General features: G+C 55.5%; 1 protein-coding gene across 5 annotated transcripts in view; it reads right to left on the reverse strand.

The window, feature by feature from the left end:
* Nucleotides 1-5,257: 5,257 nt before the first annotated feature.
* Nucleotides 5,258-12,563, reverse strand: part of FAM168A (family with sequence similarity 168 member A) — a 176,507-nt gene continuing 169,201 nt past the window's right edge. For 3 of the 5 annotated variants that reach the window (XM_035570368.2, XM_035570370.2, XM_035570369.2), the window contains exons 6-9: nucleotides 9,025-9,167; nucleotides 7,578-7,752; nucleotides 6,336-6,466; nucleotides 5,260-5,641 (exon numbers count right to left, since the gene is read on the reverse strand). In XM_035570368.2, coding sequence (XP_035426261.1) covers nucleotides 6,354-6,466; nucleotides 7,578-7,752; nucleotides 9,025-9,167 — 431 coding nt within the window. In that variant the 3' untranslated portion in view covers nucleotides 5,260-5,641; nucleotides 6,336-6,353. Of the gene's footprint in view, nucleotides 5,642-6,335; nucleotides 6,467-7,577; nucleotides 7,753-9,024; nucleotides 9,168-12,563 lie in introns of all 5 variants that reach the window. The other 2 variants (XM_050709193.1, XM_035570371.2) reach the window with 1 other exon arrangement.

Here is a 12,563-nt window from a genome sequence, read left to right on the forward strand (position 1 = left end):
ACGGGGGACCCCCCCCCCCCCCCCCCCCCCAGCCCCTGTGTCAGCTAGGGGACCGTGTCCCCTCCCTGTCCCCGGCCTCACTGCTGACAGCAGGCTTGGCACCAGCGCTGGCACTCCCCAGCGCCCCGCTCTGGGGCAGCGTTGCCCTTTTTTCCTATATTTATTTACCTAGCCCTTTGTGTCGTGGTTTCCTAAATACTTTTTTTTTTATTTGAAGTCTCCCGGGCTTGTTCCTGGAAACGACGTTAATAAACGTGCTCCGTTTTGGGGCAGGAACCTAGGGTTTGATGTTTCCTTTTGTTTATTATTATTATTTTTCCCATTCTTTCTTCCCACCCGGCGTGCTTAAGGCCAGGGGTGGGGGCTGGTGGCCCTGCCCTTGTCATCACAGCAGGACCTGGGGGGGGGGACTCAATGATGTGGCCCCCCAAGGGGGGGGACGATCCACTGTCACCTGGAGACGTGGCCGGTCCCTTGTCCTCCCCAGCTGGCACCCGGCCTGGAGGTGGCCTTGGGGGGACGGTGACACCCCTGGGGACCCAGCAGGGAGGTCCCCTTCTGCTCTCTGAAGTGCCCCTTGCTGAAGCCACCGCATTGGGACCCACGCAGAGGGGACTTGGGGGGCCTGGGCTGGAGGGGTGGCACCACCTGCCTGTGCCCACAGCCACCCGAGCGAGGAGGAGGTGGCTTCGGGAGGACACTGGGGACGTCATGGAGCCAGGGCCACGTTGGGCTGCCCTCGATGGAGAGCCGGTGGGGCGCAGCAAAGCTCCACCAGCGGGACCCATGGGGGGCACCGGCCACCGGGATGGCTCCGGGAGAGCTGCAGGGATGGAAGCCAAACATTTTTGGGAACTTCAGGATCCAGCGTCCCTCTGACAGCGGGTGCTCAGCACCTCAGCCCATGCAGGTCCCCTGGGGCACGACGCAAATCCCACCGTGCGCCCGGCCAAGGCTGGGCTCCATCCGAAACCCCACCACGGAGAACATCGGGGTGGCGAGGCTGTGGTGGGACCAGGGGGTCAGGTCAGCACCCTTCAGCCACCCCCCCCCACCCCCCCAGAGCACATTTGTGTTGTGGGACCCTGCAGGACCACGTCACGGCACCAAAAAACCACCAAGCACCAAACCCCCGGCGGGCTCCGTCGTGTTTCGGGCGGTTTTTTTTTTTTTTTTTTTGGAAACATTTTTTAATAGTTATCGAATGTTCTACATCTTACAGTAAATATCGTACAGTTACAAACTCTTGGCTGAAACCCGTCAGGGAGATCACGGACTGATCTTCGGGACGAAAGGGAACAGAAAAAAAAAAAAACAAAAACCAAACGAAAAAGCCAGATTTACACTTTATATTCACAAGCCGCGGCCGTGGGGCTCTCCAGCGCGTCGGTTCGAGGCCGTGTTCCCTACACACCTGGGAGACTCAGATTGGAAGACATGTTTATTTCTTTTTTTTATTATTATTATTTTTAATATTTTTTTTTTTTTGCTTAAGAGTTCCAATAATAGCTAAAAACGAGCTGATCCAAGCTGTCCTGTCGGTCGAAAGGAATTAAAACACCGATGGAGGAAGACGGACGGGGCGCGTGGGTTGGGTTTCGGCGGCTCCGTGCTGTGGGATGGGGAGGATTTGGGGGTCTGCGTGATGCCCCCGCGTCCCCTTTCCCCTTCCTCGCTGCATCCCAGTGGCCCCCCCAGCCCCGCCGACTGCTGTCCCCACGGCTCCTGCCACTCGCCCTGCACCAAGGGATGGGATGCTGCGGGTTGATCGGGGTTTTTCCTACAGACTGGACGCATCCAGGCAGTAAAAGTGGTCATCAGACCATGTGTTTTGCTGCTTTTTTTTGGAGGAAAAATCCCCAAAACCCAACGATTTGTAAGGGTCAGGCTGTGGCAAGCCAGGAAAGGCCGTGCCAAAGCTCTCCTGCTTCCTGGGCTCCTTACCAGGCTTTGCTTTGCCTGATTTCCCCACGGGAAAGACTCGCTAGGGCACAGCGGAGAAACCATCCCGCACGGCCGCCTGGATGGGGAAGGGATGGGATGGGGAGGGGAAGGGGAAGGGATGGGGAAGGGATGGGCATGGGGAAGGGATGGGGAAGGGATGGGCATGGGGAAGGGATGGGGAAGGGATGGGGAAGGGGAAGGGAAGAGATGGGGATGGGGATGAGGATGGGAAAGAGATGGGTATGAGGAAGGGAAGGGTTGGGGAAGGGAAGGGAAGGGAAGGGAAGGGAAGGGAAGGGAAGGGAAGGGAAGGGACGGGACGGGACGGGAAGGGACGGGACGGGACGGGACGGGACGGGACGGGACGGGACGGGACGGGACGGGACGGGGGGCAGCACACTGGGGACAGTCGGTGCTGGGCGGTCGCAGCCAAAAGCCGGGGTCGCAGGGAGGGGAAGGAGCCACAGCCCTCACTCAGACTGGAAATATCAGCATTTTAACAACAACAAAAAAAGGAGAAGAAAGGGAAAAAGTGGATTTACAGGTACCCCACGGCCCTTATTGCTATCTGTAGCTGGTTGGATTTTAGCATCGAAAACAAAGCCCCGAACGCGAGGATTTTCGCCCTCCAGGCGAGACCGTGCCATGGGGGTCAAATTCCTCGGGGGGGGGGGGAATTCCTCACTAGTGGGAATTCCTCAGGGCCAAATTCCTCGCTAGGGGCCGGGGGTCCCGGTTGTGTCCCCCCAGCCAGAAGCAGAGCCCCCCCCCAGCCTCACGCCCCCGAAAGCGTCCGGCACCGCTTCGCCCGCCGCGCTCCTCTCGTCTACAGCAAACATCCACCGTGAAAGCAGACCAGAACAGAAACTTGAAGAACACGGAAGGGTAAAAAAAAAAAAAGCGCTGAAATTACAGATTTCCAACCACGCCGAAGCTTTACTGGGTGATTTTGGGTCATCAGCCTTGGCCAGGGCGGCATGGGGCTGGGGGTCCCGGTCCTAACCACAGCTGGGAAGGGATTTTTCTTGGCAAAATTCTCCTTTTTCCCAGAGTTTTGCCCTCTGGAGAAGCGGTGCTGCGCCCTCTGCTTCGCCTCCATCACCTCTAAAGGGATTTTAACCCCCTCCTGCGAGTTAAACCTCGTCCTCCTGCCTGAATTAACTCCTGCTTGCCGTGCAGCCACGTAAAAGTGAGGGCAGCAGCGCTCTGCTGGGACACGACTCTTGTTCCCCCCCACCGGCGTCACCCCCTGCCACCTCCCCATCCTTCACCTCCGCCAAGACTCGGTTGGGTTTCCTCCTTCCTGCCCTCCTATTCCCACCCAAAATGCTGCGTCCCCAAAAAAAACGTCACTGCCCCTTGTCACTGCCCCTTCACATCCCAGCCCCGTTAGCAAGGTCGTGCTCCCTCCCCACCACCTATGAGGTGGCTTGGGTGGGGACAGCAGCGCGGTGGCCTCCTTCTGGGTGCCTTTTTCTCACCGTGGGTAACAGCAGAGGAAAAGGCAGCCCCCCCCCTCCCCCCCCCCCCCCCCCCCCAGGAGCGAGCCCGCACCCAAAATTTGGCCTCCCCAGCGACCCCCCCCCCCGCCACGGTCCCACAGCTCCGGTTCTCCCTGCAGGGCGCACGCAAAGGTGGCAGAGAGCTGGGTTTGGGATGGAAATGCTTCTACACCTCTGATGGAAACCCTTCCACAACCAAAACACCAACATTTGGCTGCCAAAGGGGCTCGCCAAAGCCTCTCGCCCCACGGGCAGGAAAGGTTTTGGCTCCTTGCCCTCCGCGGGTGCCATTGAGCCAGGGGAAGGAATTTAAAAAAAAAAAAAAAAAAAAAAAAACAAACACCCAAACCTCATCAGATCCCACCAGCGAGGAGGAGACTCCATAACCCCCAGCTCTGCGCCATTTCTGGCACTTTCCTCCCCAAACTGAGCGTTTTTCCTTCTTCCACCCCAAAGCCCAGCATCACCTCCCGAGCCAGGGCCGGGAACCAAGGCAGTGGCACCTGCCTGCCCCCGGAGCGGCCCTGGGCATCACCAGCCAAAGTTGTAGGGCTGTTAATTTGCTTAACGAGTTTATCTCATGGCCTCCTGGCAATGTCTAAGCACTGACAGACAGCTCCCGGCACGGACACCACGCAGGGCAGGGCTCAGCCAGGTGCCAAAGACCCCAAGACCCCCGGTCTGGCCTCTACGCTGCCTCAGGGACCTCGGTGAGGCCACGCAGAGCGCACAGCAGGGATGTTTTGGTGCTGCTCAAGGGCTCCGAAACCACAGGGACGCTTCCTACCAAGGGGCTGGAGCTGTCGGAGGGCTCCGGGAGCATCGCGGAGCCCAGGGGCTGCGGGATTCGCACGCGTGCCGCGGGGCGAGCGCAAATATTTTGGCACGCTTGAGGGAAAAATCCAAAATCAATTTTTTTTTTCTCTCTTAGAAAAAAAAGAAGAAAGATCTAGTTTCTGGGTTTGGGGCTGAGAATTTACAAACGGCATTGTCTGCAAGCTGGAAAGCCCCCGAGACAGCGCCCTGAGCCCTCGGGCACCTCGGGGAGGCCCGGCGAGCGGGGTGCCACCGGCCGTGCCTCCCCTCCTCGTGCCCGTGGGTGAGCCAAAAGCGCCCAGATACGGCCCCCGATCCCCGCAGCCTCCACGAGCCCCTTGCCTCCGGCTGGACCCTCACCACTTGGAGGAGCATTTCTCCTCCAACCTTGGCCGTAAGCCCCCCAAAAAAAAAAAACGGGGCAGGGGGCATCGCTCTCACCAGCCAGCCTCCATCGCCAAAACCGCTGGGCTCCATTCCCCAGCCTCCCCACGTGCCTCCAGCCAGGCTGGGAAGGGGCTTGGGAACCTCTCACCCTGCCCAGAAGGGTCCTGGGGGGGTCCTGGCCACCCCTTCCCGTGGCACAAGATAATTTTTGCCCATTTTTTTTCACAGCAGACCCGATGGCGAGCGGTCCTCCTACGTCCTACAAGCGCGTCATGTCGCTAACGGTATTTCTAGTCGCTTACTCCTACCAAAGAAGGGGTGAGTTCAGCATTTCACCGCAGAGAACGCGTTAGAATCTATCACGACAGCTACCTGGAAGACACCAATTTTCCTGTAACGTGTTACGGAAGATTAAATAATTTAATGTTCTTCAACTAAAAATACACCCCAACCGAATGGGAACAAGCCCGCCTACCAGCGCTGTGCTTTTCACGTAGTACCCTGAACATCAAACCACTCTTACTAGGCAAAGAAAACCTAGGCTCTTGTCAACAACAACAACAACGGGGGGAAAAAAAAAAGAGAAAAAAAAAAAAAAAGGAACGGAAAGAACCCAAACGAACGAGAAGTGGGGATTTTTGCACCGCTCGGCTGGGCAATGGTGCGGAGTGAAATATGCTGAGCTTGCAGACGACGGGACCAAAGAGAGACCTTTACTATTGCTCAGTGTCAGGATGTGTGTTACACGACTGATGGGGGTCGGGGGAGAGGGGAGGAAAAAAAAAAAAAAAAGAGGCAGAAGATTAGAAAAAGCAGCTTTTACAAAAACCACTAAAGAATGCATAAAGTGACCCTTGCACTTTTTTTTTTTCTTTTTTTTTTTTTTTTTCTTTTTTTTCTTTTGTTCTCGCAAACAGACGAGGTGCTGCAGTCCGGCGGCTGCAGCCCCGATGTAAGACTTGTGGAGTTGCATACGATGTCTGACTCTGGATCTGGAAGAGAGCAGAGACATCGCGGAGGCGTTGGGGGCACCGGGGAGGCAAAGTGAGGTCGGGCTCCAACCTTTGCTCACGCTGCAGGAGGTTTTTTTTGGGGTGTGGATGGAGCTGAGAAAGCGTCGGCTCACCGGCAGAGAGCTTTAAGCGCATGGCCAGGGTTGGAAGATGGGACGCAATCCGCTAATTGCACCGGGCAATTCGTCGTGGGATAGGTTTGTCTGATGTTACGTATAGAGCATGGAGAGATGTAGGGTAGCCCATGGGTTGGGAGGGACCTGCTCTGCCTCCCCATCACCGGCACTCCAATTTTGGGGACCCCCCCCAAGGACCACGCCAACCCGCAGGCAGCTGCATGCAGCCCATCCGCTAACGAACAGGCAGGAAAGGAGACTTCTCCCAACGAGCTTCAGCAGGGAAAACTCTGCTCCGTGATGTGAAAGCACCCCAAACCTTCCAGCGTGAAGGCGAGGGGGACCGTTTCCACCGGGGAAGGGTCCCCACGAAGTCACCAGCGTGGGTGATTCCCTCCCCAGCCCCACCTGCAGCTGGAGCATCCAGCAAAAGAGGGCTGGCAACGCAGCCACGACCCTCCTGGGATGCACAGGGTTGTGCCAGCGCCCTCGGTGCCCTGCTGTAGGGCCAGCTCTGTACGGGGCCAGAGCAGGGGAAGCTCTCTTGTGACACTTACATGACTTGGCCGGTGGGTTTACCAGTGTGGAGGTACGTAGCTGTACGTGGGGGTTCCTTGAGCCCTGTACGTTGGCACGGAAACTGGATGTGCTCCGATTGCGGTGTGTTGTGGGGTGGTCAACAAGGTTCCTGCAAGAGGAAAAAGGAGGAATCCTTAGCGTGGTGGCCATTTCACAGCTTCGGAGCCACCGCCACAGCCTGGCTGGGGCTGGGGGCAGCCCTGGGTGCCGCTGCTCGCCCCCTGCCCCGGTTTTATTTAAAAAAATAAATGTTCCTGGTGCCTCGGGACGCACCACGAGCATCCTCTCCTAGCCACGGGGCAGAGAACCTGGTGCCAGCCTCTTCCGTGCCGGTCTGCAGCTGCTGTGCAGTGGGATTTTAGGGGAGAATTTGCACAGCAGACACAAGGAGGGAGAACACAGCCCCAAATTTCCCTGTTCTAGGAGTAATGGGCTACTTGAAACTTTAAAGCATCCTCCACAAATTAATTGCATCTACCGCTTCTCGGCATAAGCACCAATAAATCTCTCGCGGCGTGGTTCCTTCAGCTGAGTCCTGTTTCACAGCTCCTGCAGATGCAAAGGGGTGAATAACGCCTTTCTGTGCATCACTCAATGCACAACACCAAGAATTGTTGAGAGAAATAGAGGCTTTGGAAAAAAAAAAAACTAACACACCCCATATCCGTGCTTGATGCGCTCTCAGTTAATCACGTTTGTGCCTGAATTTAAATAACCCCACACAGGGTTCAGGAATGATGCATAAACCAAGGTTAACGTTCACTTTGTCAGTTTGTACAGAAAGACCTTGAAAAGGATCTCAAAAAACAGGAGCTTGAGGACAGAAATGCAGCAGTATTTGACGACAGGCTTGATTATTTCTCTATTTAGGAAACTGAGGGAAGAGTAATGTATTCCAGGATGCAAGCGGGTGCCTCTAGGGTGGGCCAAATGGAAGGGAAGTCTCCTTTGCTACCCCAAAAATGGGAGTGGTATCAAGATTTGGTTATTATTATTAAAATTAATTGTATTTTGCCTGCAAAAGGAGCAGCAAACCAGGAGGCAAAGCTGCTCCATGCTTCCCTGGTGGTGTTGTAGGGTGCGCTCGCCTCACTGCGGTCCCCTGGGGGCAGGCACCGCTGCTGCCCACGGCCAGGAAAACCTCCCGCACGGGTCGTTTTGGGTTTGTCCCACCTGAGCCACGAGCTCCGACCTCGTGGGACCGCGGAGGAGCCTCTTACCTGCCGACATGGCCATGGTGGTCCCCGCGACCATGCCCATGGCCACGCCGTTGGTCCTGGGCGCAGCCACAGGGGCCGGGTAGATCGCCGACGGGATGCTGTTGGGCTGCACCACGGTGGTGTGATGGATGACGTGAGGCTGCGCCGCGTACACCGGCTGGGTGTAGTAAGCTCCCTGCTCGAGAGGAGAAGAACAGGGATATTTTTTTGGCACCCGGCACAAGGCAGTGTTTATATAGGGGCAAACACAGCCCTGCGCCCAGCCGGTGCCACCAGCACGCAGCTATGGTGGCACCGCTAGCACCGAACGCCAAGAAGGGGCAATTTGGACAATTTTTCCTGCTCTGCTCATGTTTTGTAAATCTCTGTCTCTTTCAGAGCTCCCCCAAGGATCATTTCAACCAGTAGGTTGTTTTTTTTCCTGCAGTGGGAATGGGACGGGGATCAGCATCACGGGTAGGGGACAATCCACGGCGCGTGGTTTGGGGGGATGAAACGGGGCCTGAGCCCCAAATACTTTGTCTGCTGATGTACAAAACGAGCAAGAGGTGGAAGAAACAAGGGGGAAGGATGGGTGGGAATAAAATAAAGGAGCCAACAGAGAAAGCCCCACATCCTAAATAATGAACTACTTGAAACGTGAGCGGCGCAAGGGCAAGAGCCGCCCGGCGCGGGGTAGGCAGCGCCAGCGTCCCCACAATGCCAACAGGGAACGATCAGAGGGATCAGAACAAGGGAGGGAGCAAAACAGGGAAGAGGAGATGCTCCAGTCCCGGCCGGGCATGGAGAAATCAGGTCATGGCTGCAGGAGGAGTTGAATTTGCCATTAAAGAAGAGGGGAAAAGCTGCAGGGCCAGGTTGCTTCGGGGAGCGCGTGATCTGCAGCGGGAAGGGGCAGCAAGGGGATTTTCAGGACATTTCAGGGAATTTTGGGGGGCCATCTGTGGGTCCCTGCAGAAGATCTTGGCCCCAGCACATGGCTGGAGGCAGCGGCAGTGCCGGAGCAGGATGACGTCCCTGGAAGCTCATGCCAAGTGCTCGGGGGAGGACACGAATCTGGGTCATGCCCGAAGGAACTCGTGCTGTCACCAGGAAGGTGACACACTTCTATGGGATGTGGCAGGAGGGCAAGGCACGGTGCCACCAGCACAGGGACCCTGGGGTCACCCGGGCTCATTTAGGGCACAGAGCCAGGCTTGTGATTTTGGGGGATGCACCCCATCCCCAGGGGTGTCACCGTGCTGATCCCACCACTCATCCACAACCACACGGGACCGCTCATCCGGAGCCGGGCAGGGACGGATCCAACAGGGGCAGGAGAGAGAACCCCACACCCCATACCCCAACCCAGCCCCTCCATCCCTCGAGGACGTCGCTGCCGGCCACGGACACGGCCATGTAGGATCCTGAGCTGCCCAGGACCCGAGGCGAGGAGCGAGGCACGTACCTGGGTGTACAGGTTCTGCTGGGGATAGGCACTTCTGATGGGGTACATCGCCGTTTGGTACGGGTTCGGAGACGGAGAGTAGGGAGGAGGCGCGTTGTTACTCTGGGTCGGTGGGACCTTGTAGGGAGTCCCCGCAGTGTACCCTGGAGGGGAGAGACACAAGCAGCCTGGGTTAGGGGCAGTATTTCGAACCGCTGAGATGGCTGATTCAGCACGAACCATTAACGGGGCCAAAACCCTAACGAAGCCACCCGTTTGCCTTAATTATGGGCTGGGTGGCTCGGGGCGAGCCGGGCTGCGTGACTCGGACAAGTGCCCCCCTTTTCTCCCCGTGCCCCAGAGATCACGGTGGGGCTCTCCGGACTTGGTTATCCTCACCAAAAGAGTCATTCGTGGGTCTACAAGAGGTCACCTTAATTTTAACAGGTGCTGCTCCCCACCTTTGTGTCTGTCCCAAACAAAGGACGACGCGATCACATTAACTGATGGCACCTGATGGCTGGGGGTGTCACTTTGGGGTTTTTTAGCACAAGTTACGTCAATTTGCGCTGCCTCAGGCTTACAGAATTACGTCTTCCTTCCAGAAACACCGGCTCATGCTCCTCTGAGGCATGTCGGAGATGTTTGTCTGGTTTTTAAGGGCCCTCCCCGGAATTAAGAGATTCCATGGGATTCTCCATTTTTCTTCTGTTTCCTTTCCAGCTACCTTCCAGCCTGATGGAGTGGCAATGAAAGACAGCAAAGGGTGAGCTTTCTCGAAGGCTTATTTTTAGGAAGATCCCACATTTCCTATTCCTAAAGCCTCGGTGACTTTCAGGTCACTCTCACGGGGAAGAGGAAGCACAAGAAGGAGCTCACTTTGCCCTTACCACGTGCGGAGCAGACCCATCGGTGGGAGAAACACCAAATAATTAAACCAAGGATGACATCAGTCCCACCCCATCAGCTGAGCCCCACCGCTGTCCTCCCCACTCTGCTGGAAAAAGTCCCTTTGATCACCGGGTGTCCAAAGGGGGGAAGAAGCAAAGCTCTGAAAATCTGTTTTTTTCTTTTTTTCTTTCTTTTTTTTTTTTCAAATAATGGCCGATGTTTGTCTCCTCCAGCAGTTTTGTGAAATCCAGCTCTCGCCACCCAGCTGCATGGTACCGTCAGCCCCCAGGGATGGAGGATACACCGCACCTGAACTCCCAACCTCCAGCCGAATTTTCCAAGCCTCCACTTGCATAAAATTTCCCTGCAACACCGTTGCTTAAATGCTAAATTGGGGAAAAATCCCTACGAATCCTTAAAGTCGTGCTTTGAGCTTTGAGGGCGGTCAGGGCTGGGAGAAAACAGGCCCTGAAGACTGCATAGGATGGAGAGGAGAAGTCAAGGCTCAGCACAGCGATAACACGTCTAAACACTCAAAGATAATGAACTAATTTACTCAACCCGCGTTCAGGGCAGCAATTAACGAAGGACGAAGGACGAGATTTCAAGGCTGTTAATACTCCGCGTTATCCGCCCAGCGCTGAAAGGGCGTGAAGATAACGAGGAGCTTTCCAGGAGCTCCCAAACAGCTTCTCGCTGCCTCCTGATTACCGCAGATGGGGAGAAATGTGTTAATTACGGAGCGGAGGGGCTGTGACCCCGTCTGTGACTCACATCGCGGAGAGCGAGCCTCTGCACGGGGGATAGGAAGGGGAGAGGAGACACCGGAGGCTCCCGTGGGGATTGCTCCTGTCCTGGTGCTCCTGCAGCTCCTCGGTGAAGCTGTCCTTGGTGGAGAGGTGCCATGAGGAAGCCTGGAGCACCCCACAGTTGCCAGCCTCAAGGAGGAGGCCGGGTGTTTGTGCAGCAAGATGTTCTCTGAACCCAACCGCTTGGTCCCCGTTGTGGCCACCACCATGCGGCCGATTCCCGGTGCCTCTCGCCAAGACCCTGCCAGGCCCCAGGAAGCGCTGAGAGCATCATCAGACCCTACCAGCCCCTGGAAAGCACCATTACAATGGGGAAATCATCTTCGGAAAGCCTTCTGTCTCCACCTTCAGGGCATCACTCCAAAGCCTCCCACAAGCAAGAGCCTCTCTCCACATCCAACCAGCACAAGTGGAGACTCCTCGATCACAATCCTCCAGAAACACCGCAGTGGCACTTGCAGACCAACCTCCTGCTCTTCTCTACGAGGGACTTTTTCTTGTTTTCAACTCATTTTTTCAAGCACAGACCTCGGAGGCTGTCGGTTCTCAGCACCACGCTTTGTTGCCGGAGCTGCGGACGAGCTCGGCGCTGCACGCTTTTACCGCACCGAGCGCAGACACCGAACCTTGCTGCGTTTCCCCCATCACTGAAACATGGACAATTTAGTTGCTGTGTTAAAAAAAAAAAATGTATTAAAAGTAATAATCCGGGCAGGTGCAGTCTTCCATGTTTATAAATCAGAAAAAAAAAAATGGAACAATTTGTGCTGTTTGCGGGTAAAAATGACTTGTTTTATGTTTTTATGTTTTATGTGTGTTTTTTTTTGTTTTTAAAGTTTTATGGCACATGATGATTTATGCCACCCTCGGAAAAGCATGTCTGACAGCTAACTGGAAAGCCTAATTACGACCATCTAACACCTTATTAGGATTAGAAAGTTCGCGTGGCCTATGCCACCGCCACTTCGTGGTTCAGCAGCGGGCTGGGATTTTAAAGGCAAGAGCGAGCGTTTAAGCTGCAGCTTCTATTAAAATTGCTGATAAATCCCTCATGCCACTCCAGGAATCTCTCCCTTATTGATCCCGCAAGGCAGAAGTGCGCTGAATTGCACAGATAATTTTTTTCCTATATTACCACTACAGCTTGCGGGGGTGGAGCAAGAAAAAAATAATAAATAAAAAAAGCTCTGTGCTGAATTTTGTACCACCGGTTTCTCTCATTTCGGCATGAAGAGCATCAAAATGGGACGTCAGGAAATCTAAGAGGTATTTTGGTATTTTCAGCAGCTGTATTTTTGAGCTGGGTGCCCATGCAGCAGCGAGATCTGGGGCTTGGGGCCCGTGTGCCCCCATAAAACGGCCTCGATCCTTTTGGGGTTTGCCTAGGAGCAGAGATTCCCCTTGTACTACCCACATACGCTGAGCCAGAGATGAAGCTTGCAGCACTGTCGTCCTGCAGGTGCAAGAAAATATAACCCAAATGCAACGGACAGATGCTTGCAACCAGTTGGAGGTGACATGATGGCTTCGTGCCCTGGAGGTCCCACGTGGTTGCACGGTCTCCAGCTTGCTCCCAGGGTCTGGTCCTGCCTCTGCCACCCTCCTCCATCCAGCCTGGCTTTTCCTCCAGCAACGAGAAGCTTTCAAAAAGTACTGCTGAGCAGGAAAACGCGGATACTCACACCATAGCCACGATGGAGGCACGTGTCCAGCCCCCAAGCCAGGCTTTCACTGCAGGTTTGGAGCCCGTTCCAACCCTCGGGACCCCTTCTGCAGGTACTGAGCAGGTCCTGTTTATCAAGCCGTGGCATTGATAGCAAGTGGCTCCAGTGCATATTCGTGGGCACTGCTCACCCTGGG

The sequence above is a fragment of the Cygnus atratus genome, chromosome 1 (genome assembly GCF_013377495.2).
Source record: "Cygnus atratus isolate AKBS03 ecotype Queensland, Australia chromosome 1, CAtr_DNAZoo_HiC_assembly, whole genome shotgun sequence".
In the NCBI taxonomy this organism is placed as follows: domain Eukaryota; kingdom Metazoa; phylum Chordata; class Aves; order Anseriformes; family Anatidae; genus Cygnus; species Cygnus atratus.